We start from the raw sequence: 25,500 nt of genomic DNA, 5'->3' as shown, positions 1-25,500 counted from the left end.
AAGAAAGAAAGAAAGAAAGAAAGAAAGAAAGAAAGAAAGAAAGAAAGAGAAAGAAAGAAAGAAAGAAAGAAAGAAAGAAAGAAAGAAAGAAAGAAAGAAATGAATGAATGTTAGGTACCTACCTGAAGATATCTTTGAAATACTACTGACAGGACAAAAGAAGATATGAACAATTGAGGAAATATAACATACTTTCAGACAAAAAAGTATGTCAATTCTCCCTAAAATATATTTCACATAACCCTAATAAATACCCAGAGCAAACATCACACTCCATGGTGATAGACTAAACATTTTCCTCTGACATAGATAAGAAAAGAATGCCTGCTTTCACCACTTGTATTTTTTTTTAAGATTTTATTTATTTATTTGACAGAGAGATCACAAGTAGGCAGAGAGGCAGGCAGAGAGAGAGGGGGGGGAAGCAGACTCCCCACTGAGCAGAGAGCCTGATGCAGGGCTCGATCCCAGGACCCTGAGATCACGACCCGAGCCGAAGGCAGAGGCTTAACCCACTGAGCCACCCAGGCGCCCCTCACCACTTGTATTAACACAGTACTGGAAATTCTAGCCTAAGCAATGCAAGAAAAAGAAATAAAAGTCATCAGAATTGCAAAGGAAGAAGTAAAATTATCTTAAATGTAACTACTTTTTGAACACAAGGATTTTTTAAGATTTTATTTATTTATTTGCAAGAGAGAGAGCACAAGTGGGCAGAGGGAGAAGCAGACCCCTGATGCAGGATTCCATCCCCAGACTCCAGGATCATGACCTGAGCCGAAGGCAGACACTTAACTGGCTGAGCCACCAGGTGGCCCAACCCCATGTCATTCTTAATGGGTGCTGTGGAAAACAGTGTGGTGGTTCCTCAAAAAATCAAACCTAGAATTATGATATAATCCAGCAATTCCACTTCCAGGAATATACCCAAAAGAACTGAAAGCAGGGTCTCAAAGAGATATTTGCACACCTGCGTGGGGTGGGGGGGGTGGTTAAGATTTATTTATTTATTTTAGAGAAAATGAGTGAGAGCATGAGCTGGAGGAGCAGAGAGAATCTGAAGCAGACTCCGAGGTGGGTTTGATCCTACAACCCTGAGCCAAAACCAAGAGTCCAACACTTAACCACTGTGCCACCCAGGTACCCCTGTATACCCATGTCTGTAGGAGTATTATCCACAGTAACTAAATCATGAAAGCAACCCATGTCCACTGATAGATGAATGGATAAGCAAAATGTGGTATATGCATATAACAAAATATTATTCAGCCTTAAAAAGGAAGAAATTCTTCAATATGCTACAACATGGGTAACCTTGAGGACATTTGGCTAAGCAAAATAGGTCAGTATGATTCCGTTTATAGGGGGTACTTAGAGCAGTCAGAATCATAAAGACAAACTATAATGGTGGTTTCCAGGGACTGGGGGCGGGGGGAACGGGCAGTCACTGTTTAATGGGATGGAGCCTCCTTCTTCACCCTCTGCCTACTGCTCCCCTGCTTGTGTGTGCACTCTCTCGCTTGCTCGCTCTCTCTCAAATAAATAAATAAAATCTTAAAAAAAAAATAGGAAGGAAGGAAGAATCCAGACAATAAGAGTACATACTATAGGATTCCATTTATATAAAATTCTAGAGAATGCAAACTAACCTATAATGACAGAGCAGACCAGCAGTTGCCTGAAGATGGGGATGAAAGAGGGAAGGATAGATTGCAAAGAGACGTGGGGAAACGCTCATGGTTGGTAGACATGTTCACTGTGTTGAATGTGGTAACGGTTTCACAGATGTATTCATATGTCAAAATCCATCAAGCATACACTGTAACTATGTATGTTCTCTTGTTCATAATTATACATCAATAAAACTATACCTAAAGAGGGCATCAAGACTACAACCCATTGAATAAAATAGGAAATCTGTGAGTCAATAGTAATATAAATGAGTGAATGAGTAGAGATGATAGGTAGGCAGATAGATAGCTAAATGATAGATAATAGATGATAGATAGATGATAGATAGATGATAGATAGATAGATAGATAGATAGATAGATAGATAGATAAAAGATGCATAACACTAAATGTTACTAGTGGAAGTGTAAATTGAAATAGCCGTTTTGGGGGCTCCTGGGTGACTGTCAGTTATGTTGATGGCCAGAGTCCTAGGATCAAGCTCCACACAGGGCTCTCTGCTCAGCGGGGAGCCTGCTTCTCCCTCTCCCTCTGCCTGACACTCTGCCTACTTGTGCTCTCTATCTCCCTGTCAAATAAATTAAAAAATAAAATAAAAAACAGCTACTTTGGAAGGTCCTTGGGCAGTATCGGCTAAACCCAATAAAGCAAGGTATTCAAGAGTGTGGACAATGTGCTACCATTTGTGTAAAGAAAGAGGAATATGTGTGACACACACGTGTGTACACATCTAAATGTGCGGTGGGTGTGTCATTTGCTATTTCGCAGATCATCTCCATCTCCAGAAAGATTCCAAGAAATTGCCTTTGTGATGTTTAGTGCCTCAGGAGAGAGGATCTGAGTCACTGAAAGACTAAAGTGGAAGAGAGAATTTTCTCTGTAATCTCTTTGTACCTCTTAAATTCTGTGCCATGTGAATGTATTACCTTTTCCAAGAAAGAGTTTAACGATTCTTTTACAAGCAAAAAGAAAGCTGTCAGGAGTGACTACTCTCTGACTTCACCTCCCACCACCTCTCCAGCTCACCCCATTCTCCACTAAACTGAGCGCCTCACCCATTCCAGAAAGAGGTAGCCCCCAGTTGGCCTGGCTTCCCCTGACTCTCTTCACTACTGCAGAAGGTCGCTGGGTGCCCACACCGTGTTCTGACCAGGCTTGGGTCATTGCCACTTCCTTCCTGAGCTCGTACCCCTGCTATGGAGAATGCTGCCTCCCTTACAGTCACATTAGAAGCTAAGCCCAGAGAAGGCTGCGTCTGACTGTGGGAGGTCACAAAACCGCTCTCCTGAGCAGCAGCACGGGGGCTGCCCCTGGCTCGGGCAGCTCTGTGTGGGAAAAGACACTTTCTTGAAATAGTTCATAGTTATCCCCACAGCTCTTCTCTAAGTCCCCCATAGGCCAGAGCAGATACCCTAGTGGGCTCGACTGGAGGGCTGCTGCAGTGGGCTTTAACAGAGCAGCCCTCTCCACCAGAGACTTTGTTTAAACTCAGTCCTCCCCCAGAGGCCATCAGTGGCCCTGGGAAATGCTACTCATGAGCTTTTAGACTACTGTCATTTCCCTCTTGTATAATGCCAAGCTGTTGATTTTCTTTTCTCTCTACAGAATTCCCTTTGGCCACTAGGCAATTGGTGGGCAGCCTGTGGAACTGTCTGTGGGGAGCTTCCCCCACGCTTCCGCCCAAAGAGAAGCCACAGCTTAATCATGTGGGGACTTTCTGCTAAGATGCCTGTGACCCCAAAGTCTGGGCTCTGAGACTGCCCTGCCTCAGTGGCAGCCTGGGACCAAAGTCTTGGGAGTACCATCCTGGGCTGTGAGGAGAGCTGGGGTCACCTGCCGCCTGTCCTCCCCCACTCCCCTTAGATCACACGAATGCAGGAGCAGGAGGAGCCCTTAGAAACTACAGAAGGCCCATCCAATCTGTCTTCATCTCCTCATTTTACAGTTGAGAAGCTGGAGCCCAGAAAGTAAAAAGACTTGCCCAAAGAACACGGCAAGTTATAATGGGATCCGGGCTTGTTGATTCTTCTTCCCCACGCTGTCTTTTTCTCCCTTCTTTTCTTCTATTGCTGGGGCAGTACAGTCTTGAATGCAATAATAAACACCAGTCAGCTGAGAAAATGCCTTTCTTTTGACCTGCAGTCTCCCTCCTTCTCCTGACCAATCTGGCCTTACTCGGAATCCTCTGTGCTTGGCTTCTATCTGGGGCAAAGGCATGTTACAGTTTACAGAACGCTGGGGGTGTGCCAGGGGAACCCAACCAGACTTCCCAGCTTGCATAACCAGATTCTGGGGACAGAATGAGGCCAGCACAGGCCCATGAGTCAGACCCGTCCCAGGTTGGTCCCCACAAAGCTGCGATCTGAGACCTATCCCCTTCTGCCCTTCCCACTCCTCTCTGAAATGATCAGCACACCCTCACCCTCAACACACAGCGCCCCAGAACTCAGGGCACTAATGCCACCTGTCCCTTCACTCCACAGAAAACTATGGGGCCGTAGGACCTGTGCCCTCTGGAGGGATTCCATGCACCCACTGTACCCTGGCAAAGAGAAAGGTGACAAGTAGGACACAGGGAACAAAGTCCCAACCCAGGAGGGGGAGAGGCTCCCGTCTGTGGCACTGGAGACAGAGAAAAGGCCAGTGTCCCAGCAGAACTTGGCTCCAAACTGGCGAGTCATGGATGCCCTTGTCCGCCTCCTGCAGCTGCTGGTGCTGCTCCTGACGCTGCCCCTGCACCTGCTGGCTCTGCTGGGCTGCTGGCAGCCCCTGTGCAAAATGTGCTTCCCCTACCTGATGGCGGCACTGACGGCCAAGTGCAACCGCAAGATGGAGAGTAAGAAACAGCAGCTCTTCATCCAGATAAAGGGGCTTGCGGGAACCTCCGGGAAGGTGTCCTTGCTGGAGCTGGGCTGCGGCACTGGGACCAACTTCCAGTTCTACCCAGCAGGCTGCAGGATCACCTGCCTGGACCCAAACCCCCACTTTGAGAAGTTCCTGATCAAGAGCATGGGGGAGAACAGGCACCTCCAGTATGAACAGTTTATGGTGGCTTCCGGAGAGGACATGAAAGGACTGGCGGACGGCTGCATGGATGTGGTGGTCAGCACCCTGGTGCTGTGCTCCGTGCAGAGTCCGAAGAGGGTCCTGCAGGAAGTCCACAGAGTGCTGAGGCCGGTGAGCAGCGTGGAAAGGGAATGGGCGTAGGGCAAGCGACAGCTGTGGGGTAGGCGACAGCCGCAGGTCCGCTCTGGGATCGGGACTCTGGTGTGCTAGCATGTGAGACACCCATCCACCGCCACCTGCTGGTCAACAGTGAACATGACCGGGCCTCCAAGGGATAGAATAGGGTGCTGTAGAAGCCCACAGGAGAGCCATCTAAAGCAGCAGCTGCGGGGGCCCGGGGGCAGAGACACCTAACAAAGTGATGTTTACATTGAGATCTGAGGGATTACGCAGGATGTGGGGAAGTGAGGAAAATAAAAAAGGGTTCTGGATAGAGATAATAGAGTCCATAGAATCCATATGATTTGGGGATGGGTAAAGAAAGGATTTGCGGACGGTTTCCCGGTTTCTGGCATGAGTGACTGGTGGAGGGAAAGAGGGAGGGTAGAGGGAAGTCTCAGTTGCTGAAATGAGAGAAACCTATTTGGGACTTGTTAGGTCTGAGGTGCCACTGAAACAGGCAGGCAGGAAAGCCATAGAGGCAGTTGGAAGTCAGAGAAAGATGTGGAAGTCACAAGCTGTAAATTCAGAGCACAGGGGTGCATGAGATCACCTAGAGAGGGTTCAGCAAGGAGAGAAGGGCGGAAGGAACCCCAGTATTAGTCATGAGTCAGGTGCAAGTTTCCCCTAGGATGTTGGCCAAAGGATAAGTTTGGATGTATGCGTCTGAGTCTCAGAAGACAGCGTCTGTCTACAGTGAGATCTCTGCTCCTCTCTCTCCAGCTCCCCATCCATCTGCCCTCTGCTAGGCGGTCCCTCAGTCATCCTTTAAAGATGGCTCACCCGTCACCCGCACTGGGCAGCTCTTCACATGCGCTTTTGAGTGGGAGGGGAGGAGCCAGGGCCTACAGAGAAAGTCAGAAGCAGAATAACGTGCTTCATAAACCTGGGAATCCCCACTTCACCAAGAGCGGGGTGGAGGTGAGGTGGGAGGAAGGTTGTGGAATGGAGCAAAGAAGTGACGCTAACTTTCTCTTCTCTCCCAGGGAGGAGTGTTTTTTTTCTGGGAGCATGTGGCTGAGCCACGTGGAAGCTGAGCCTTTCTGTGGCAGCAAGTTTTAGAGCCCACCTGGAAACATATTGGGGATGGCTGCTGCCTCACCAGAGAGACTTGGAAGGACCTCGAGAGTGCCCAGTTCTCTCAACTCCAAATGGAACACCAGCCCCCTCCCTTCAAGTGGTTGCCTGTTGGGCCCCACATCATGGGAAAGGCTGTGAAATAACCCTTCCCAGATTCCTGCCTCCAGCCAGAGCAATCCCACCCACCGGCTAACCTGTCTTCTCCTGAGCGGGATCTAGTCAGAGAAGCCATTCCCCCCACCAGCCCCTCTCCTTCCTTCCCCCATCTCTGCCTGGCATCTAATTTCAATCCTTCCTTCCAAAGTATAAAAGCTCTATTCCTAACCTGACCTGACCACAGGGAGGAAAGCAATATCCTGTCATATCCTATATTCCTAAATTCCTAGACTGGGTCTCCCAATTTTTGCCCACCCACTGCTAAGGTGGTTCCCTGTCCCTCTCCCTTGTACCCATAGTAAGGGTCCCCTTCCTCTTTGAGACCACAGCCATGTGCCTCCAGGATCTGGTCACAAAAGTCATGTGCTCCTGCTGGGCCCCCCCCGGCCCTCCCTCCCACTGCCACCTTTGTCCTGAGCTGTGGGGGTGCAGAGAAGCAGTCCTCTCCTGGAGACCCTGGAGGCGGGAGAGCAACACTCAGCAAAGAAGCCAGAAGTTTTGTCCTCAAATATTTTTTAATAAATAGACAAAATCCACTAGGTTGATGCAGCAAACTAAGGTCAGAGGAGAGGCGAAACTAAGGAAGGAAGAGCCCCTGAGTCAGCAACACAACCTCCTCCCCAACCCTCTGGGCTTAAGGCACTTTCCGGGGGACAGGTCCTCGGGGTCCTGTTAAACAGGATGAATGGGAGAGGGAGGGATCAGGGTCCCTTCTCCCACGTTTTCATCAGGACATCACTGTCCTTCTCCTTCTACCCCACAATCCCATTCCTGATTTACCACCCTCATCTCACAGTGTTCTAAGGGGAAGTCCTGGGGGATGCTCCTTGTTGGCAGGGGGAGATGCCTATGCCGCTGAGGAAGCAGATCCTGTCCCATCCTGATGGGATGCCAACAACCCACCCTACCCTCTTCACCCCAAGGAGCCATATCTGGGGAAAGGGTGGAGGGGACCCGTGGGCCAGGCTGGGACACAGGGTGTTAGGCGGTGCCCGACACGGGATGCCCATCGGAGCCCAGCTCAGGGTGCCCATCAGCAGCCAGGATGGGGTGCGCATCAGGGCCCTCCCGCCGGGGGCTGCCCCAGTTGTTCCTCAGGATGGTGCCTGTCTTCTCCTCCTTGAACTGCTGCCGGTCTTCCCGCGGGATCTTCACCGCGTGGTACTGGGGCACAGTGGCCTCGGGGTACCGCGCCCGCTTGAAGAATCCCATCTGTAAGGACCCCAGGCCAGATGTGAGGAGCCTACAGGGCTGAGGCCCCCGGGGCAGATGCCCAGCACAGCCCAGCACCTTGCCTCCACCGCTGCAGCAGGAAGAAGCTGGGGCAGACAGCGTCCCGTGCAGTGCATGGCCCCCACAGGTGCCACAATTCATGCCGGGCCCCCAGGTCCTCGCGCGTGGCCAGAGAAAGACCAGGAGGGGCCAAAGATGCAGGACCAAGGACCTCTACCTTGGGTCCTGGAAGAGGGGGCTGAAGATGGAGCAGCAGGACCACTGACCTCATTCAAGCCTTTTAAGAGACCCAACAGCATGCCCCAGAACATAAACAAGATCTGAGACCAAATGATGGCTTTCTAGACCCCTGCCTACTGGGAATGAGTCCTCCAAACCCCAGACACTCATCCCATGTACCCAAATGGCATTTCCCTTGGGGCAGGGCCCTCTGGTCCATGAATAGGGTGGCCTCGCCCCTCCCTACCTCATGAAGATGCTGGCCCTTCCATACCAAGGTGGAAATATGTCCCTTGCATACTCACACTCGGGGCCACCTGAGGCTCCTACATGCTCAGACTGCACAGCATGTCCTTGCACATTTGTCTCATGCCCACAGAGAAGCCATGCACAGCACCTTCCTGCACTCCCACATGCTCACACTACATGAGCCCAGCCAACCCGCTGCGCGTGCCTCCGGTTGTGAATACTCACCTTTATAATGACCTCCCACCCCTGTTCCTAGAGCTCACACCACCCTCATGCAATCTCATTTCTTCACCCTGGTCCCCTGAATGCTGGGGGCTCCACCACACGCATACATACACACTCACACACACACACACATGCACACACACACAATTACCCCACAGTCCCCGGGCCCCTGGCTTCCACAGCTGAGGGCTGCACAGCCAGATGGGCCCGGTGATAGTTGGTGGGAAAAGATGAGCTCTGGCTGCTCCGATGGAAGAAGCCACACTGGGATATCAAGGGCGGAGGGGAGCAAAAAAGGTGGAGGATGGGAAGACTCAGGAGAGATGGGGCCTTTATCTACTCTGTCCCCCTTCCAAGAAAGCAGGGAACAGGGATTCTGGAGCCAGTTTCATGAAAATATGAACCTCCTCGAAGGCTGACCAGGTTTCCCGAACTTGGGAAGCTCATCCAGGGGCCCAGTTCGCTGATGACTCACATTGGCCAAACAGTACTCGTGCTCTGCAACTGGTCCAGGGAGGACTGGGGGCAGTTCTCCAGAGGGCCCCAAAGACATGCATGGTGCCCCACAGCCCAAATATGGCATGCAGTTCAGGGTATGACAATGGGTGATGGAAGTGATTCCCGTACTGACATGTGCATGTGTGTGCTTTTGGGTGGGAGCCCTGGCACAAACGGGATTCTGTCTACACTCTGTGTGTATGAAGACGGTTCCATGTAGAGCCTGGTACATGGAGGGTCTGAGTTCAGTCTTGGAGGCAGTCCCTGGAGAAGGTTCTCTGCGCTGTTGTGTCTTCTTTGTCACAGTTTCCTTCCCAGCCTTCCCTGCCATGCTCTGGTTAAATCAGACCCCACTCCCCCACCTCCATGGCTCTGCCTCCCACGGTCCCACCCACCTCATCTCCCACCTCCAGATCCTATGACCCCACCTTCTGCTAAGCCCCATGATCTCCAGCTTTCTCACCTCTGAACTCCCATGGCTCTCTCCTGCCTTAGTGCCTTCTGCCTGGTCCTTCCTACAGAGCTCGCCACCCCCACTAGACTATCAACTCCCAGAGGATCAGATCTGCATCTGACTTCTCTCTGAATCATCCAGAGCCCAACAGAGTCCCTGGGACATACAAGTGTTTGGTGCAGGTGGGCCAAAGAAATGAGAGAGCAGGTGGGACAGAGAAGCGTAGCATGAAAGGCCCGCAGCCAGCCAAGGGAGCCCAGCATCCCCAGCCCCAAGCCTCACCTTCCACATGAGAAGCACCAACAGCGCCAGCACCAGCAACCCGGCCAGGACGGCCAGGAGGATGACCCACCAGGGGACTCCTTCTGCCACCACGGCCACAGGGTCCAGGTAAACCATCACGGGGATCTGGGGAATGAAGAGTTAAGGGAACAGGGGCTGGAGCAGAGGGAAAGAAGAGATTCCCCACACCAACATGCCCAGGCCCGCAGCTCACCACTGTGGAGGCATCTCTGAGCAGCAAGTTCTTGATAGAAGACTTCACGGTGATGTTGGCTCGGACGATGACTTCCAGGGACTTCACAGCTGAGTACTCCTACGGGAGCAGAGAAGGACCGCCTTCTCTCAATGCTCCAGGGCCCCCCACCCCAGCTCCCAAAACTGTAAGTGGAATCGTGCCCAACACAGAGGACATTTCTTCCTGTCTTGGGTTAAGAGGGTGCTGCATTCAGACAAGGAGAAGGCAGAAAGAGCAGTGGGTCTGGGGAAGAAGATGCCAGCCCCACAACCACGGTGCTCTTACCTCCAAGAAGGTGCTATTCCAGAGGCGGCCCCAGACATGCAACACAGCGGCACGGTCAAAGCTGTAGAGAGGGCAGCTAAACACCACGCAGCTGGCAGTGCCCCGGGCACAGTCCTAGGGACCAGGACAGGCAGGGCTCTGAGCCAGTTGGCCCCAGCCCACTGAGCCTCCCCAGGGCCCAGCACCCTGATATAGGTGCTCACATGGACACAGGATCTGCCCAGAGACTTCACACCGTTCGTCCATGAGCTCCCACACCTTGGACCCCCTACTGCCCTTGTTCCTCACTCTTATCTCTCCCATTCTCCTCACCCGACCTCAAACTCACCTCCTCCAGAAAGTCTTCCCAGACTAACCTCATGGTCCAAAAGAGCAGTCTACCCCAAATCTGGTCTGTCTGGCCTTGGAATACATGGGGAGCAGGGAGGAGGTCTCTTATTTGACAGCAACAACAGAGTAGCTTCCCCAGTTAATGCTTGTGTTACAGAACAACAGTCCCATTTACTGAGCACCTGCTATCTGCAAGGGACTTATCAAAGCTGTCCTGCAAGGTGCATATTATCATCACCCCCCATTTTCCAAATGAGGAAATTAAAGTTCAAAGAGGCCAGGTGCAGGGCACCTGACTGGCTCCATCCATAGAGCATACATAACTCTTGACCTCGGGGTCATGAGTTCAAGCCCCATGTTGGCCCAAGAAATCACTTTTAAAAAAAGGAAGGGAGTGCCTGGGTGGCTCAGTGGGTTAAGCCTCTGCCTTCAGCTCAGGTCATGATCTCAGGTCCTGGGATCGAGCCCCAAATCCCACATCACATCAGGATCCCTGCTCAGCAGGGAGCCTGCTTCCCCTCCCCTTCAGCCTGCCTCTTTGCCTACTTGTGATCTCTCTCTCTCTGTCAAATAAATAAATAATCTTAAAAAAAAAAAAAAAGAGGAGGGAGGGATACCTGGCTGGCTCAGTGAGTGGAACATGAGACTCTTGATCTTGGGGTTGTGACTTCAAGCCCCACATTGGGTGTGGAGATTACTTGAAAATAAATTCTTTTTTCTTTTTTTTTTTTTAGATTTTTTATTTATTTATTTGACAGTACAAGAGAGCACAAGAAGGGGGAGCAGTAGAGGGAGAGGGAGAAGGAGGCTACCTGCTGAGCAGGGAGCCCAATGCAGGGCTCAATCCCAGGACCCTGGGATCATGACCTGAGCCAAAGGCAGACTCTCAACCAATTGAGCCACCCAGGCGCCCCTTAAAAATAAATTCTTTTTTTTTTTAAGATTTTATTTATTTGACAGAGAGAGATCGTAAGCAGGCAGAAAGACAGAGAGAGAGGGGGAAGCAGGCTCCCTGCTGAGCAGATCACGACCTGAACTGAAGGTAGAGGCTTAACCCACTGAGCCACCTAGGCACCCCAAAAATAAATTCTCTAAAAGAAAAAAAAAAGAGGCCAAGTGACCTGGCTCAGTTCGCACAGCTGGCAAGTTGGTAAGCGGTAGAACAGGTATTTGAATCCAGGTCTGTGCATTCCTATGGTAAGCCCAAACCCACTGAAGGAGGTGGAGGCTGTCCCAGGAGCTGCTGGGGGACCAGGGACATAAGCCCATCTCCTTCCAGATCTGACCCACATCCATTTGGCCCAATCCCACCTGATGATCCAGTCTGCCTAAAAATTGTTACAGGGGCGCCTGGGTGGCTCAGTCACTAAGCATCTGCCTTCGGCTCAGGTCATGATCCCAGGGTCTTGGGTCGAGCCCTACATCAGATTCAGACTCCCTGCCCTGAGAGAAGTCTCCTTTTCTCTCTCCCACTCCCCCTGCTTGTGTTCCCTCTCTCACTGTGTCTCTCTCTGTCAAATAAATAAATAAAATCTTTTCTAAATATTATGTTATGTGCACCACACTTCCTGTACAGGAGGAGGGCTTTGAGAGCATTTGAGTTCTTTGAATCGTCTTTCATTTTGCCACCTTCGAGCAGTTCAAGAATCCTTGGTCAGTTTGTCGAAAAGTAATTTTAAGTAAAAGAATCCATTTCCAAGTTCTCCTTAGAAAGGGAGGCCTTTCAGGGGGAAATCAGCCACGTGGAGAAGGCAGGACAATATCCGTAACAGGGAACCAACCATGACGCAAGTTTACGCTACCCCCACGTGCCTTCATGTTGCCTCCCACCACGCTCTCCTCAGCAGGGGAGCTGAGGGCCCCCACGAGAGACAGGGTATGACAGTGGAGCTCCCTTCCAGACAGACGACACCAGACCTGGCCCAGCTGTTCACATCCTCCCACCAACAGTCTCTTTGACTCCTTCTATTGCCCGCCCTTCCACACCTGGGTTTCCATCTCCTTGAAACCAGGCCAAATACCCACAATCTGTCCGCTCCACACTCACGGCCAGCGCCATCCTACGAGGGATGAGCACAGAGTGCATACTCATTGGCTCAATACATCCACTTGAAGAACAAAACTGTGCCAAACAAGGAACTGACTGTGTGGCCAACTGGCCGCTGGCCAAGACCCCCCCTCTGGAGTGAATACTCGGTGGTCACAGGGGAACCCATGCTGCAGCAGCTGCTTCACAGTTGTGATATAAACTGTCTTGTCAACTCACTCCAGGTATGTGACCATCACGCCTGTCAATGGGTCAACCTCCTGGATACCCAGCACCCTAAAACTCCCTGTCCCCCCGCATCCTCATCACCAACACCCCCGCCTCTCGTTCAGACTGCCCCATGCTTGCCCTGCCCTCACCAGGGTGATGTTTTTCTTCTTCTCGGAGGAGGACACCGGCCACCAGGATGTGCTGGGCTCCAGCGGCTCGGGCGGCTCCTCCTGCTCAGGCTGCTCCAGTTCCCGCCTCCTCCTGTCCTTGCTGTCCACATTCTGGATGCGGGGAATGTGAGCAGTGAGTGTCACTCTGAACGCAGCAATCCCAAGACGGCATCTCCTCCCCACTGCCTTCCCCCAGGCCTCCCACAGCCCCCACGACATCCTTCCCGAGGTCTAACCCCCCTCCACCCTGCTTCAGGGGTCCTGACCACCCTGCCTAAGCCTCACCAGTTGGAGGATGTTGGGCCTCGGGGAGCAGAGCCCCTTCTGCCTGGGCCCCTGCCCGCCCTCCAGCTCCACCCGCATGGGGTACAGCAGCCACTTCCCGTTGGCTATCTCGTGGGGCCACATGATGTTCAGGAAGGCAGAGCCCAGGGTGTTCAGCGACTGGCCTTGGTTGGAGACCTGTGGGCAGAAGGGAGTGTGAAGGGAGGGCACTCTGTTTCTAAGTGGGTCACAGATCTGCAGAGAAAGTGGGGACAAGAGCTGAGGGGACGGCCCCCCGGAAGCAGAATTTCAACAAAGACTTGGGATCCTAGACCCCACCAGGCATCATTCTCTCCTACCCCAAAACCAGGAAGGCCTGGAGATGTCCCTGAGAGGGTGGGGAGGCCCCAGCCAAACAAGAGCAGAGTTCTAAGGAGAGACATCAGTCCTCCTCCCCCTCGGCCCCATCCCTCAGCCAAAGCCCCTGATATTAAATCTTCCCAGGACCCTCATGGCCTACCCAGACCAGCAACTGAGATGTCCACACAGAGATGACCATGACAAGGTCCCAACACCAATACCTGCCCACAATCAAGGTCCAGGAGCAAGGGGAGGCCTTGAACTCACTGGACTATCATGCCGCCATATAATAGGAGAACTACAGCCTTGCAACATGTCTCAGCCTCTCTCTGCACCAAGAAAGAAGGGGCCCGACCAGGGGCCTCACCAGAACACTCACCGTGACCTCATACTTGACCTTGCTGCCTATATCCCGCTCGGACTTCATGGCACTCTCGCCCCGCACCACACCAGAGAAGAAGAGCTGCTGGGGAATAGCCACCCTGGTGGGGAAGGGTCAGAACGGGGGCGCTGAGAAGGCCTGGGGCCTGGCTGTTTGGAGGGCCAGGAGGCAGAGCCCAGGCCAGAGCTTGGGAGTAGTACTGCCCACCCCTTGGGCCAATGTGCCCCTTTGGACAGAGCTTACCCAGTGATGGACAGCGGCAGCTCAATGAAGACAAGCGCTCGGACAGAGATGGGATGAAACTCCTGTTCGCTGATCCTGGTAAGTGTGCAGGAGCACACATTGGGCAACGGGGCACAGGTGCCACCCCGAGGGCTCAGGTGAAGACAGCAGAGCCCCATCCAGGTGGACATCAACCCAGCTGCCCTTCCCCTCACCACCGCCGGGTGCCCCAGGCTCACGTGGCCAATAGCAGCTCCACTTCCAGCTCTGTGGTCTCGATAGTGATCCCTGAGGTGCTAAGGATCAGGTAAAAGGTGACCTAGGCCAAGAGTGGAGAGCGATTAGAGTCTGGGAAGGCAAGGGGGTGCAGAAGGACTCAGGGCTTAGAGAGGCACTCAGACAGGGATAAGGCTGACACGCCAACCTGGGCACCTCTCTTCATGGGGTTCCCCAGCTCACACTCGACATGGGAGGCATTCTCATTGGACAGGCAGAGCGGCTTCTCCTGCAGTGGGGAGAGAGGGAGAGGTCAGTCTGGGTTACCGGAGCCCCAGAGGAACCCCACCACACCCTGCCACAGGCCCTCACCGCAGGGTCCAGGGCTCGGACTCCTGAGTAGTGCAGAGAGGCAGGGAGGGTGACCAGGAGCTGGGCTTCATGAGCATCATCCCCATCAGCCTGGGGCTGGGCTGGATCCGAGGGCAGGTTGGTGACTGTCAGCTCCAGGCCAATGACTGGCTGCCCGCTCAGGGCAAACAGGGCTGTTGTCCCATCTGCATCCCTGGAGGTCAGATCCCACTCTCGCTCTAAATCTGAACGCCTTCCTCTGCCTCTCCCTCTCCTGCCTCCTCCCCTCCCACCTCCGCTCCCTGGTCTCTCCTCCTACTGGCTCCCCTGCAGCACCCTCCCCACCAGTCCAAGCCTCAGGCCTTCCCACACTTGAGAGAACCAGACAGGGAACCAGGAGACCGCTGTTCCGGTCCAAGTTCTTCTACCTACTCTCCTGGGGCAAGGAACTTAACCTCTCTAGGCCCCTGTTCTCCATCCACAGAGGAGCTAATGGTAGGAGTTACCATTATCATTATACATCCTGGGAAGGTGTATTCCTTGCCAAGAGAGACTCTGTGGCCCCATTGTTGACCCTCATCTTCTGAATTATCAGCCTCCGCCCTCCCTCGGCCTGGCCCTCCTAAGGGGGCTTCCTTCTCTTCCTTGATCTCTTGCCTTCCCACCCCCACCCCTGCCACCCTTCACTTCCCCTCACATGGGCAGAGGCTGGAATTCCGTGTCACTGACGCGGGCACAGAAGCGGGCATGGACCAGCTGCAGGTTGCTCTGGCAGATCTTGTCTTCGCCACAACCTTGTTTCAAGAAGTGGATCTAGGGAGAGAGGCGAGGAGAGAGTCATTCCTAGGGGTGAGGCAAGAGGTGAATGTGTCGCCATGGGACACAGTGGGGTGGCATATCACAAGACGAAGCAAGGGGGTTTTGACTCTCAGATCTGCTGCTTACTAGCTGTGTGACACTGAGCTGGTCACGGAACCACCCTAAGCTACGTGGCCCTCAGTGAAGCGAGCAAGGGATGATGCTAAGGTAGAGGCCAGCAGAACAGCCCACGACAAGACCACATTTCCCTAGCCAACATTGCATGCGACTGATTCCAGATTTCGAATGTGAAAAGAAGTGAAGGACATCACTTCCAGACTGACCAGAAGAGCTTCACGCTCCCCCTTTCAACTGACAGGGATGGAGGTGACCTAAGGACCTTGGAGGCCATGTCTGAAGATGGCAGATCCCCGTCAGCCCAGGCCCCTGAATGAATGCATGGAATGGAGGATTAGTGTCCCCTCGAACGAGGAACATGTGATCACTTGAGCTATTTACCATGTTGTGATCTACTTGTCACAGCACCTAGAGATGTGAGGAACTGCTAGGGTAGCATGTGAAAGAGTTCTGGAAGCTATGAATGCTTGTCACTGTGAGGGATGATGATCATTACTCCTTCCAGCTCCTTCTCCTGAGCTAAGCCAGAACCCATGCTCACCTCTGCCCGCTGGGTGCTGGGCTGGTGAGCATTGAGGATGGGGGCCACTGGGGGAAGCCCCTGCCCAGGAGCCTGTCGCCGAAGTCGTGGGGTCTGCAGATTGTAGGACAGCGTCACCACAATGGCCCGAAGCTTGTCTTTGACATTCTCCTGGGAACAGGAAAGATGGACATGCATACTAGAACAATCCTCAGGCGCTGGCCAGACCTAGGACAGATTCTGAAAGCTGTCAAGAGCTGTCAAGAGCTGTCAGAAGCTAAGAGAGAGAGGTAGAGACCAGAGTGAGGGGGAGGGAGAGCAACTGGGGTGGAAAAGGGAGGAGACCAGGATCCAGGGCTTTGAGGACCAGGTGTGACAAAGGAAACTGCCGTCTCCATCTCCAGGTAGGACAGAACTTATACTCTGGACACAGAAGGCAGAAGACACAGAAGGCAGCAGGTGAGAAGGAGGTCAGCCCAGAAGGGAAGATTCCCAAAAGTTGAGATCAAAGAATGAAGTGTGAACATGTTAGGGAGGAAGCTAAAAGGAATCAAAGAGAAGAAATCATGCAATGACAATGACTCACAGAGGCCAAGGGGTCAGGGCCCACCTGTAGCTGGAACATGGTGTCTCCACAGACTCGGTCATGCTGGTGCTTCAGCCACACAGTGCCTGAGGCCTGGTGCTTGGGGTCATCTGGGCCACGGCTCAGGAAGGTCAAACGGGGGACCTGGCCCCGGAGCCTCCGGTCTGTGTCTCCATCTAACACATAATCCAGGGCTGTGGCGTGTGGAAAGGAGAGAGGAACCAGTGAGCTGGGGAACTGCTCTCATCTGACCCCATCTCTGAGACTCGCTTCTCTCCACCTCAGAGTGACCCACCCTGAAACCCAAGTGGGAAGTAGCAGTGGGACCTCACTCACCCACAATAGGGCTGTAGCTGCTGGGGCTGGCAATGTAGCTGAAACAGACCCTCAAGTCCACACTGTGGGGGCAAGGGGAACTCCTGAGCCAGGCAAGGCTGACCGGCCAGCGCCTCCTTGCCACCCCAGCTGCAGCCCCACACTGGGCAGGGAAAGGGAGAGTGGGAGAAGTGGGCCCTGAAAGCTCCCTGCCTCCCTCGGGCCCCGCCTCACCAGACCGAGTGGCCAGCAGCACAGTTAGGCTGCTCAAGGTCGATGGCTCGGGGAGCAATGAAGACCTCGTGGGACACATGAAGGACAGGTCTGGCCCTGGGGAACAGGGAGTTGAGCACAAGGAACATGAGACTCTGAGGCAGGGAAAGAGAGGCACGGGCCTCAGGGAGGGAGAGGCTGAGGCAGAGGAGACAGAGGACCTCACCTAAAGAGCACAGCCATGTCAGCCAGGGAGCCAACCAGTAGGTCTGGGTAATGGTTCCCATCCACATCCAGGCCCCCCGAAAGGGAGTAGCCGAAGCTCTTGACACCCACAGCCTCACCCTCCAGCACCTGCGGGACCAGACCATCAGCTCCCCCACAGCGGCACCCCCAGCTCCACCCCCTGCCCTCTGCTGTTGTGCTCCCCCTAACTCCCCCCACACCCACTCTCCCCCACACCTCATCCCAACGAACCCCCTCACCTGGGAAGGTTTGACAACAACCCCCAGGCTGCTCCCGTGGTAGATAAAGACTTTCCCATCCCCATCAAAGGGAGCCCCCACGGCGATATCTGTGGGTATGGGAAAAAGGTAGTCAGACTTGGGGTGGGGGGTGGGGGTTGGTCATCCAGACCCTAACTTTCCCTCAGTCACTCAGTTCTATATAATATGTTTGTTATTTTACTGAGAGGCTACTAAGTCCTGGGCACCTTGCACACATCATTTTTAAGCCTCTTAGCTACTCTCTGCAGACATTACCAGCTCAGAAAGTTCACTTGACCCAAGTCACACAGCTGGTAAAGCTCAAGATGACGCCAGCCCAGATTGCTTCTGTCCCAGAGCCCTCAGAAGGTATCTCCCTGGACCTCTGAGGCCCTTCCCCACCCCTGCCGCTGCCCCTCCCTCCCCCAAGGCTTTCCAGTTCCCAATCACACCTGCAAAGCCATCTTGGTTGATGTCCCCCAAGACAGCCAGGCTGATCCCGAACATGGAGTCAGGAGAGCCACAGAGCCGGAGAGGGGAGACCCCAGCCCAGTGACCCCCCTGGTTCAGGTACACATACACGGCACCCCCCAGCTCTTCTTGGCGTTCAAAGAAGTAGGGGGCGCCCACTACCAAGTCTGCCCAGCTAGGGAGAGACGGAGAGACGGAGACAGTCAGTGTGGCTCCTCCCCAGCCTCTCCCAGGCTCCACTCCCCTGTGGCCACTCTCACCCATCATTGTTGAGATCAGTCACAGCCAGCGAGTAGCCGAAGCCAGAGGTCAGGCGTTCCCCAGACAGCATAACTTCAGGCACCAGGCGGCTGGCACTGTCTTTGCGCAGAATGATCACAGCACCCTTGTGGTTGGCACGAGGGGCCCCTGCTACAAAGCTCAGCTCCTCTGGACGCATCAGACCCTTCCCCGAGTCAATGGAGAAACCTGAGTGGGGTGACTTAGCAGTGAGCCCTCCCTGAAAGACTCAGGAGCCAAGGTGTGTCTGGGCTCCCCCCACTCCACTCCCTCCTCACAGGTCTGTAGCAAAAAGGTAAGGGTGCCCTCCAAGTTATCACCAGCACAGCTAGACTGCTCTGCCTCCCCCTCCAGGGGCCTGGCTGTCCTCCCACGCCCAGAAACTGGAGTTTGGCACAAGAAGTGCAGTGAGATCAGCCTCGGGGACTGGGGAACAAAGAGAAAGGCAATGGCTAGGAAGTCCGGCCCGCTGGGCAAGAGCAGAGCAGGGCACCACGCCTAAGATCCCCCAGGGAGCTGCTCTCCCCTCTGCACACCCAGGAGGCCCCAGCCCCATCGGATGCACCTTCTTTGCCCCCTCCTCCCACCATGCTCACAGGGAGAGGAAGACTTCACATGGATAAACGGGAGAGAAGGGGCAGTGGGAAAGAACTTGATTCACCCAAACATCTCCCAGGCCTGGTTTCCTCCCCTTTGCAGAGGGTTGCAGGCGAGACAATGAAAGAGACTTACCAGCAAGGACAGACCTTTCTCTGGCATGTGCCCACCATCCATCTCTCAGGGAAAGTCCCACTAGAGCTCTACTCTCCTTTTCCAGTACAGTCTCAGCCCACTTGGTTCTTTCTCCATGGAGACCCCTGTTCACAGCCCCCTAGGCCATCCCCCCTTGGGGCATCTTCTCAGGCCTGGTCACTGGGCCTAGCGCTTCTTTGAAATTTGGGCCCAATATGTCTTTCCCTGGGTGTGTGTTGGTGAGGGCAGGACAGGAGAGGAAGGGAGACCAGGCCAAGCCCACAGGGCCCAGGGGGACGTGGTGGGAGCTTACAAACCTAAGTAGCTATTCAGGGCCAAGTCTCCGGCTGGTCCTGGGAGCCGGTCAGCAGGGTCCAAAGTTTTATACACCAGCTGGTCAGGGTCTGAGCTATCAATGTTGGTCACAAAGAGCAACCCTGCGGGGGGCAGGTGGGGGGACACACCAGGGAAGGAGGAAGGGCCACAGAATGGGGAGACAGAGCCAGACATAATGGCAAGAAGAAGGCAGTAGAAGAGGAAGAGGGAGAGAAAGAATATGAGAGAGACAAAGAGACCAGGGAGATGAGAATCAGAGACAGAAAGACAGAGAGAGAAAGGGTGAGAGACAGAGACAGAGACAGAGACAGAAGGATGGGAGTGTGGAGAGGGAGGACAAGAAAGAGGAGCAGAGGGTTAGAGCAGCCCTGGGCCAGGGAGGGGTCCCTACCAAAGTAGCTGTTGGCAGGGACTGGGATGAGGCGGGGGTCCTGCTCCTTCTCACCCCCCGCCTCGTAGGGCCCGTCGTCCAGGTGTGCCAGGTCCGCTGAGCCCTGTGCACAGAGCTCCACCCTGGCAGTGCCTGCAAGGACAGACCTGTTAGTGCCCAGGACGGGGGAGCGAGGAGCCCCTCTCAGGCCAGACGCTGGCTCCACAGGCACACGGGGAAGCCCCTCCTCTCCTCTGCAGCCCCCTCGCTGCCCCTGGCCCAGCCCAAGCTTCTGGTCCCACAGACTCGCCACCCCACTCACCGAGTGTCAGCTCAGCCAGCGGTGGCGTGCGGAGCCGGGAATGAGAGTGACGCGGTGGGGCTGAGGTGTTGGAGCAAGCAGGCCCAGCCGTGCGTGTGGGGGCTCATGCTGGCTTGGTGGGGAACACTCGGCCATTGGAAGGAGAGGAGACACCCCCGTGTGTGTGTGTGTGTGTGTGTGTGTGTGTGCTGGCGTGAGGGGGCTGGCAGACGTGGCGGTGCCCCAGGGTGCCGTGGCAGGGAATGTGTGGGCATGCTTGGCCACGTGCTGCCCCCCAATCCCGCCTCTGAGGTCAGAGGACATTTTGGTTCCCTTGTCCCCTCCCTGAGGAATGACTCACCCTTCCAGTTATAGGTTCCCGGGGCCCCAAAGAGGAGGTAGTGGCTGTCGGGGGAGAAGGCAGCAGCTGTGCCCTGCTGGCAGAACCCAAACTGCTCGTGGCCCTGGGGGCGCCCCTCACAGAACTTCCATTCCCCACCATCCAGCTCATCGCGGATGGCCAGGTCTTGGCTTAGCACAAAGCAACGACCGATCACATCCCGGGTCTCCAGGATCTGGTCCACCCGCTGCCGAGCCTCGTATCGGTGCGCGCAGGTCTGTGGGAGGAGGCGACGCAGGGTCATGCCCCCCCACACCCTGCCCCATGTGGGCCGTGACCGGCCAGAGCCACACAGCGCACATGAGACGTTTGGCAAGCGCATGGACACATACACGTCATTTGGGGACCACCCCCCACCCCACCTAGCATTAGGCAATATACACATACTTGTCCCATCTGCACTCACTGCCTTGCGCTGTAGGAAGACGCCTTGTTCCACATTCTGCCTGGACCCCCAGAGACCAAGCCAGCACAGGGCACTCGTGCCTCCGTGATCACGCCCTATGGGCCTATCCCCAACATGCCAAGCTGTTCCTGGCTCTGGACCTTTGTCAGTGCCACCACTTTGCCTGCGAAGAACTTCCTCCCCTCTCCACTCTTGAAGCATTGCTTATTCTTGAAAGGCTGGCTGAACTCTACCCTCCACCCCCTGCTCCCCCCGCAGGAGGCTTTTCTCACTACTCCTCCTTTGGACTTTCACATACTGGAGACTGTACCGCTCACTTAACATTAACCATATTCTGGGGCGCCTGGGTGGCTCAGTCAGTTAAGCATCTGCCTTCGGCTGGGGTCATGATCTCAGGGTTCTGGGATGAAGCCTGCATCAGAGTCCCTGCTCAGTGGGGAGTCTGCGTCTCCCTCTCCCCCTCCCCCATACATTCTCTCTATCTCACTCTGTCAAATAAATAAAAATTTTAAAAATCTAAAAAAACATTAACCGTATTCTGCTCCCACAGTGACTCGGATTATTAATTGTATTTTCATGTATTAGTGATGATACAGGGAGAAACAGACACATAAAAACAGAGAACGAGTTTCCAGAACTCTGCAGTAGGCTTTGTGACCCACGGACCAGGCTTTTCCTCCATCTTTATGTTTCCTCTCTCAGTAAATAGTACAATGCCTGATGCTTAAAAGGTTCTCAGTAAGAGTTTGACAAATGTATAGATGGATGCTTAGATGGTTTTAACTTTGTAAGGACAGGCACTATGTCTTATACCTTTGGTCCTGGGAATCAGGCCATCATACCACACGCCAGCCTGTGTTCTATAAGCACACCTGTGCACACGCACACACCATCACGCGCACACCCCCCACCCCTGCATACAGTCATAAAGAGCGGTACTCACCACAATCTTGCCCCCAGGTCCCTGGCTCTGAACACTGACTCCCAACCACTGGTTCTCCTTGCTCTCCTTCTGCACATCAGCTGGAGGCAGGACAGCGCGAATGAGGAGAGGGAAGAGGAGGCCAAGTCCTCTCCTGCCCTCCCCGGGCCATGCTCCCTCCCCAGCCCCACGGGGTCCACACCTCCTCGGTCAATGTCCACTCTGTAGCAGTCAGTCTCTTCCAGGCTCAGGGGGCAAGCGAAGAGGCCTCCAGTGCGATTCGCCTGCTGCCCAGGCAGAGCCAGCGCCTGTGGAGCGCCCACCAGTAGCCTGCACAATGGGGCGGGGGCGGAGTTAGCATCCAGAGCGCTGTGCCTCCCCAGTGTAGCCCAGACCTGACCCCTCTGAACCAAGCCAATGTTAAGAACTAAGGAGGAAAAAATAAAACTTAAATATTAAAAAAAAAAAAAAAAAGAACTAAGGAGGAAGGCCGGAAGTCAGTTTCCCCGAGTCCTGGCAAAGGCAAATTAATACACTTGGCGACACAATCATCACATTACATATGCACATACTATCTGGATGAGGACCCATGTGCACTGTAGATACACACATGCACGCCAAACCAAGTGGCCTGGCCAGCGCAGCTAGTTTGAAACAACCGCCTGTTCCCAGCACCTGTTCCTGACCAGGCCTTCCCTATCCACTTCCTGGCCCCAACCTCAGGCTCTGCCCTCCTCCCCAAACCCAGTCCAGTTGGAGCCCTCCCAGAAATACCAAGAATGCTGAGAGCAAAAGTAACAGGGGCCCTGACTGGCACCACGAGGTGACCCAGGGACCAGTTTCAGAGGCCAAGCAAAGGGGTCGATATGGGTCTGTCCCCCAACCCTTCATCAGGGACCCATCAGAGACCCCATCTCCCCTGCAACATTGCCAGCCTGGGATTCTCTCTGTCACTCTAGCTGGCATAGAGGTAGGGGCAAGTTTCTCATCTGTCCCCAATCCTATCCCCATTTTCTGCTCATACTTCCCCACATCCATGATTTTCCCCTTTCCTCCCACCCTCCCTGCCCCCACCCTGTCCCCTCTCCTACCTCCCCCCAGATGCTTTCCCAGCTACAACTTTCTTGGCAGGACAATTTTCCATGATCACAGCCAAGGCTTCTTCCCCAAGGGAGGACTATGCTGGGAATGGAGGCTGCCTGGGTCTCCTGGGGCTGAACCGCAGGCCAGGAGTGAAGGAAGGGGTAAGGTGAGGTGACTGGCACCCAGCTGACTACAAGGATCTCTCTTCACAGAAGGACAGACTCAAAAGTGGAAGCAGGCAGACCTGGAGGCCTCTGTCCCACACTCTTTTCCTCCATCTCCCTTTCTGGGGGACAAGGCCTGAAGTTGTGTCCAGCAATACTGCAGACAGGCATCTACGGGGCACTGTGCCAGTTCTGAGGGGGAGGGAAGGGCACAGAGCCACTCTCCCTTCCCACAGCTCTGGTCTCTTAGCAGCTGTTATCCCGCATCAGAGCCAGTGTCCAGAGAAAGGAGGGGGCAGGGAGCAGCAAGGAAGAGGGCATGCGTTCAGCTTTCATTAACAGCTATGTATTGAGAACCTATCATCTGCCAGGCCCCGTGTCAGGCACTGGCGAGACCAGGAAGTAATAGTATCCAGCACCTACTATGGGTCAGGCCCTAGGCTAGATGCCAGGGATATGAGGAACTAACGTTGGTCACCCTCCACCCAATGTTCAGACATTAGGCTAGGCAACTTACATGCATTCTCTCACTGAAGCTTCACGACAATCCTATGTGAGGATTCTTTTCCTGTCTTTCGGTTGAGGAAACCCACTGAGATGCATTAAGTAGGAAGCTGGAATTCAAATCCACACCTGCCTAATTCCAAAACCCATGCGTTTTCCACCATACCTAATGACGGGCCATCTCCAGAACACTATGACAGGCCACTCCAGGAAAAGAACAGGAGGAAGGGGAGGGGAGGGTACCCCACACAGAAAAGGAAACCAGGTGGTATGGCCAACCTTCAGACAAGTCCGGAGTATCCCCCCTACCTCCAAACTCAGAAATGGCCATCTCTTGGAGGACTGGGGCTCTCTTATTCACCCGTCACCTCCGCTGGTCAGCACATAGCTAAGCACCAGGAGAAGCTAGTATCAGTATTCAGGGTTCACATCTCCCGTAGAGGTCTAGAGTAGGGAGGGTGCTGGAGGAAAAGGGTCCCTATGGAGGGAAGAAGCTGGTGTGCATACATACGGCTAACCTCACTCTCAGTAGAGAACAGACCAGCCCACTCTTCCTGGAACAAGAGTTCCCACACACAGCTTCTCTAGTCTCTCCATTTCTGCCCCAGCCACACACTTTTCTGACCAACCCCAGCCACCCGGGCCTCTGGACAGAACAGGAGCCACAGCTGCAGCCACTGCCTACAAAAGCACCATCATGTCTGCAGCTGGGGGCAGCGGGATTCCCAGGGGGCCTGGCTAAGTGGAAGCAAAGGAGTAGCCCACTACCACCGCACCTCCCGATTCTGCACACACTCCAGGGCTCTGACCCAAGGCCTGCCCTTCCTGATTCTCAATCTGGGTGGCCCTCTGGGGAGGGTGCTTGGCCTGAAGGCTGACTCAACCAGGGTGATCCAGCCAAGCCTTTGGATCCAGGTTTTCAGTAAGGACTGAAGCTATTCCCTAGCTCAGCGGAGCACAATAGGAGAACCACGGTGCTAACACTTTCATAGCACTCCCTCTGGGCCTTGTGCTATTCTAAGGGTTTTGTATATACTAAGAACCCTTAAATCCTACAACTCTATCTGATAGTACTATCATATATACTATCAAAACTCCATTTCACAACTGAAAGATATAAAGGAGGCTGAAGCTACAGAGCAAAGGTTAGACTTCAAGGTCTCATCAGGGGCAAGACTGAAAGTCATCAAAATGGGTGAAGCCTTTCTTTCAATCGGTGGATGCTGGTGAAGGCAACTGGCAACTCAAAAGGTAGAGACCCAACGAGCAAGGAACCTGGTCTCTCACGTGCCACGAGGCAGCGGGGCACCCCCTTGCTGGAGCAAAAGCAGGGTTAGGCAGTCAGGCTCCTCGGGGAAAGCCCCCAGCTTGGCTCAGGGAGACCGAACCAGGGGCCACCTTCAGAGAGGAGGGGGAAATAACAAGAGACCAAGCTATTAAAAATAACCTAGAATTTGCCTAGAAATAGCTCAGAGAGTTCAGCATGTCCTAAAAAGGCCTCCAGTCCTGGAACTCTGGCAGATGGGGGAAGAAGGGAGGGAGGGAGACAGAGATGAGGTAGGAAGCAGATGGAAGGCTGAGGAAGAGATGAAGTCAGTTGCTTTCTATCTCTCCCAAAGTTTGGGGGACCACTGACCATGCTCCCTGATGACAGGGATAATGGAAAAAGGAAGATTAGAGCTACCCCTCCTCCTCAAGCAAGCAAGGGAAGAGAAATGATCTCCTGTCCTCTGCCTCCAAGCCAATAGTATGGGGGAGAAGACAGTCCCAGTGGACAGCATTGATCCCATTAATGGACACTTAGTGTGGCTTAGGCACCAGCCTAGGAGAGAAAAGCCCCCTGGCAGGAGAGGGTGGGAAGCTTTCTTCCCCTTGTCTCTCTTTCTAAAATCATACATGTAGCAGAGCCAAGAGCACAAGAAACATGACAGACACAGGCCCCACACATTATGTATCCATCTCCCATGACTAGAAAATAACTAGAATTGTCCTCTGCCCCTCACTCCTCCCTGCCTTCCCCCACTGCTGAGATTCCTAGACCTGGAGGAGGAAGGGGAACAACCTGGCCAGCATCCCTCCTGGGTCTCTCTCTG

General features: G+C 54.0%; 2 protein-coding genes across 3 annotated transcripts in view; one reads left to right on the top strand and one right to left on the bottom strand.

Annotated features, from left to right (window-relative positions):
- Positions 1 to 4,296: 4,296 nt before the first annotated feature.
- On the top strand, positions 4,297 to 6,139 carry LOC111160221 (methyltransferase like 7B). Its single transcript, XM_022523130.1, is given in 2 exon segments — positions 4,297 to 4,868; positions 5,903 to 6,139. Coding segments are annotated over 2 exon segments (735 nt in total). The 5' UTR covers positions 4,297 to 4,370.
- Positions 6,140 to 7,133: 994 nt separating this feature from the next.
- The window catches only part of LOC111160156 (integrin subunit alpha 7), a 19,388-nt gene continuing 1,021 nt past the window's right edge, over positions 7,134 to 25,500 (bottom strand). Inside the window, exons 2-25 of one of the 2 annotated variants that reach the window (XM_022523030.1) lie at positions 21,859 to 21,986; positions 21,678 to 21,757; positions 20,290 to 20,545; positions 19,649 to 19,780; positions 18,171 to 18,378; positions 17,892 to 18,085; positions 17,440 to 17,528; positions 17,181 to 17,308; positions 16,976 to 17,071; positions 16,763 to 16,824; positions 16,451 to 16,620; positions 15,862 to 16,011; positions 15,082 to 15,197; positions 14,406 to 14,598; positions 14,242 to 14,322; positions 14,057 to 14,136; positions 13,839 to 13,913; positions 13,593 to 13,695; positions 12,875 to 13,051; positions 12,569 to 12,700; positions 9,833 to 9,946; positions 9,527 to 9,625; positions 9,313 to 9,438; positions 7,134 to 7,364 (exon numbers count right to left, since the gene is read on the bottom strand). In XM_022523030.1, the coding sequence (XP_022378738.1) occupies positions 7,134 to 7,364; positions 9,313 to 9,438; positions 9,527 to 9,625; positions 9,833 to 9,946; positions 12,569 to 12,700; positions 12,875 to 13,051; positions 13,593 to 13,695; positions 13,839 to 13,913; positions 14,057 to 14,136; positions 14,242 to 14,322; positions 14,406 to 14,598; positions 15,082 to 15,197; positions 15,862 to 16,011; positions 16,451 to 16,620; positions 16,763 to 16,824; positions 16,976 to 17,071; positions 17,181 to 17,308; positions 17,440 to 17,528; positions 17,892 to 18,085; positions 18,171 to 18,378; positions 19,649 to 19,780; positions 20,290 to 20,545; positions 21,678 to 21,757; positions 21,859 to 21,986 (3,220 nt within the window). Of the gene's footprint in view, positions 7,365 to 9,312; positions 9,439 to 9,526; positions 9,626 to 9,832; positions 9,947 to 12,568; positions 12,701 to 12,874; positions 13,052 to 13,592; positions 13,696 to 13,838; positions 13,914 to 14,056; positions 14,137 to 14,241; positions 14,323 to 14,405; positions 14,599 to 15,081; positions 15,198 to 15,861; positions 16,012 to 16,450; positions 16,621 to 16,762; positions 16,825 to 16,975; positions 17,072 to 17,180; positions 17,309 to 17,439; positions 17,529 to 17,891; positions 18,086 to 18,170; positions 18,379 to 19,238; positions 19,359 to 19,648; positions 19,781 to 20,289; positions 20,546 to 21,677; positions 21,758 to 21,858; positions 21,987 to 25,500 lie in introns of both variants that reach the window. The other variant, XM_022523031.1, reaches the window with a different exon arrangement.

Source organism: Enhydra lutris, unplaced genomic scaffold, assembly GCF_002288905.1.
Source record: "Enhydra lutris kenyoni isolate GAN:26980312 unplaced genomic scaffold, ASM228890v2 scaffoldscaffold74, whole genome shotgun sequence".
NCBI lineage: Eukaryota > Metazoa > Chordata > Mammalia > Carnivora > Mustelidae > Enhydra > Enhydra lutris.
This window is presented reverse-complemented; position numbering and strand designations above follow the sequence as displayed.